General features: G+C 43.4%; 1 protein-coding gene across 1 annotated transcript in view; it reads left to right on the forward strand.

Moving 5' to 3' along the window:
• Positions 1-2,788, forward strand: part of LOC104125018 (transcription factor 4) — a 144,707-nt gene that overhangs the window by 139,499 nt on the left and 2,420 nt on the right. The window contains exon 6 of the mRNA XM_035892964.1: positions 2,253-2,382. Coding sequence (XP_035748857.1) covers positions 2,253-2,382 — 130 coding nt within the window. The remainder of the gene's footprint in view (positions 1-2,252; positions 2,383-2,788) is intronic.

Raw genomic sequence — 2,788 nt, forward strand, 5'->3', positions numbered from 1 at the left:
AAACCTCTGCTCTTTTTATAGAGAAAAAAAAATGTTTGGATGAAAAAAACCAAAACCAACATAGGGTATGTGTACGTTTTGTGCTCCTAAAATGATTCTTGTTTAATCTAAAATAGTTTGCAAATGCTGTCTTATATATGGTTTTGGGGTTTGGTGTTTTTTTTTTTTTTTGAAGTCAAATGAAATCTAGTAGGCTGGGTATAGGAATTCATACAGCTGATGGCTCTAAGTCTTTCAGACTCCCCGACATATGGATAAACCATGCACAGATTTAGCAGGTCTGTCTTTATGTTAAAACGTATACGTGATAAAAATATATGACTGAAGAGAATTTCTGTGGCGAGCGCCGTTTCATTCTGAAATGCTCCCAGACATTCAATAAAATGACGTTGATTTTCAGAGGGTGTTCGCAATGAATCGGGAACCCTTTTTTCCCGGGATTTTTCCAGACATTTCCCTGACGTTTAGACTCGCAACCAGTTTTTTCCCGGCGCAGGTGCTGTTTATTAAGAGGAGCGTAGTCATTGCAGGTGTATATTAGGCATTAGCTGAACGTAAAGATATTAGCAAAAGCGCCTTGCGACGGGCGTCGCTGGATCTCCCCGTCCCAGAGGGGCCTGCGGAGGCAGATGCGAGGCTGCACACCCAGAAAGGCTTTCAGCCCCCGTCACTCAGAGCCCGTTTGTCCGTCCCTCCTCGGCCGTTCTCCTTTTTAGCCTCTCTGGGAAAAAAGAGGAATATAGTTTTCCAGAATCAAAAGTTATCTTCGAATGTTTTTAGAAGTATAGTCAAGGCGTAAGGATGTTTTAATTTCTGATTTTCCAGCTCATGGGTCATATTTGACCAACTGCTTTCAGCAGAAGACATGCCACTTTGTTGAGCTATTTAGGAATCAAAAAGACTGTCTTAATTTAAAACAAGGAGCCTTTGTTTTAGTTGGTGACTGCCTTGTGAAATTTTTCAGTTCTCAGCGGGTTAACCAGGGAACAGGGGCAGAGTCATAATTGGCCTATTTAGAGTATTTTGCATGTGAATAGTGTGTTAGTGAAGCATTACTAAGTCTGTTGTGAGTGACATGGTGATTAGAATTTAGATTAGGGAAAACACATTCTGTACTTTATCAAGTACAGTAATTAGTTCAGTCAGTAAAAGTTGATTACAAGTAACGATAAAGTTAGATTTTTGGTACTTAATTTTAAAATTTCTTTATTAAATGGTAAATTTGTTCTTAATATAAATGGTAGTATCGACACCTGTTTTATTGCGTATCAGAATAATTAAAAGAACAATGCGTTCAATGCAGAGTGTAATCAGGGGATTTATATCTGCTGGGTAAGTTTGGGCGTAGTTTAGAGCAAATAGAACATTACTCAGGAGATGGTTCTTCTGCCCTGCTCGCCTCACGCTTTCTCAGTTCCCGTCCAGCGCGGGGCAGGGAACCGCTCGCTGCTGCCGGCCGGGAACCGGAGCCCTTTCCTCGCGGAGAAAATGTTGCGTTGGCTCGGCCGCATCTCCGTAGTTAATGGTACAGGCGTAGGATGGACAGAGTGAAAGTCCGTTGCCGCTGCAACCGCTGCCGCCGTACAATAGCGTTAATTGTCTGGGGAGGGGGGGGGTCCGAGGTGCTTTTATTTTTTCCGATAGCGTTCCAGAAAATATTAATAAGGTATAATTCTGTTTTCACCTTTTTAATCACCTCTTGCCTGCAGCCTGCTGTGCGGCTTTTAATACGGCAAAATCTGATCGATTTAAGGCACAGAGATGAATTTTCCCTCGCGCGGGGACAGACAATGAAGCCGTTTCACGCGCATGGAACCGACCGCTCTGTCAGCAGCGGGATCGGGGTGGTTTTGTTTTTTTTTCCTTTTTAAGTTTTATTATCATTAAATCCCTGCACTTCACTAGCTTGTTGGCGGGGGAGAAACTAAATTACCTTCAAATACATTAACTGAGCTCCAAAAGTTTTTAAACCACTGATTGCATTTGAATAAGTCGGCAGTAAGTCTCCTTTAAATGTAAATAATCGTAGCGTAAATGAATTACTTTGTGTTTCCCCAGTAAAGGACAAGAGGCTCAACTGGAAATTTTTGTAATGTCTCCTTTAAAATTTTGGCAGGTCCTCGTTTCCGCGTTTCAGTCGCTTGTGAAGGTTTCTTTACCGGTGTTATTTTTAGGGATGAGAAGGAGCTAATGATGAGGAAAGTCGGATTTAACATGCACGCGCACACACGTATATATTTTTAATCTTTTAGCAAAGTCTCCTTGGCGGTGACATGGATATTGGCAACCCCGGAGCGCTCTCCCCCACTAAGCCTGGCTCCCAGTACTATCAGTATTCTAGCAATAACCCCCGGCGGAGGCCTCTCCACAGCACCTCTATGGGTGAGTGACTTTGTCTTCAAGCTTTTTTCTTTTTTTGTTTTTTCTTTTTTTTTTTTTTTGATTTCAACAAATAATCGGAGTTTCGTCCCGGTTAGCAATACTTTGAAATAAAGGCAATCGGTGGCAGGGCGTCCGTGTCCGCCGCCAGGACTCGCGGAGGGGTTTATTTAATGGTGGCTGAGTGCTCCCCTCTTTGTGGAGCACGCAAGGAGCCTTAAAAAAATCGCTTTTTTTCAAAGCAAACGTGAGTACGGCGAAAACAAAGGCCCTAAGGGTCGAGGTCAAAATATGAACAATTTTCCAGCATTTTACAGCCGGGCTTAAGCGCGGGGGCATCCGCCGGGTGTTGCCGCAACAGCCCAAGCCTGGTGAGAGGGTGGTTGGCAGCGGGGGCTGGAGGAAAATC

The sequence above is a fragment of the Egretta garzetta genome, unplaced genomic scaffold (genome assembly GCF_000687185.1).
Source record: "Egretta garzetta isolate BGI_Z169 unplaced genomic scaffold, ASM68718v1 scaffold384, whole genome shotgun sequence".
In the NCBI taxonomy this organism is placed as follows: domain Eukaryota; kingdom Metazoa; phylum Chordata; class Aves; order Pelecaniformes; family Ardeidae; genus Egretta; species Egretta garzetta.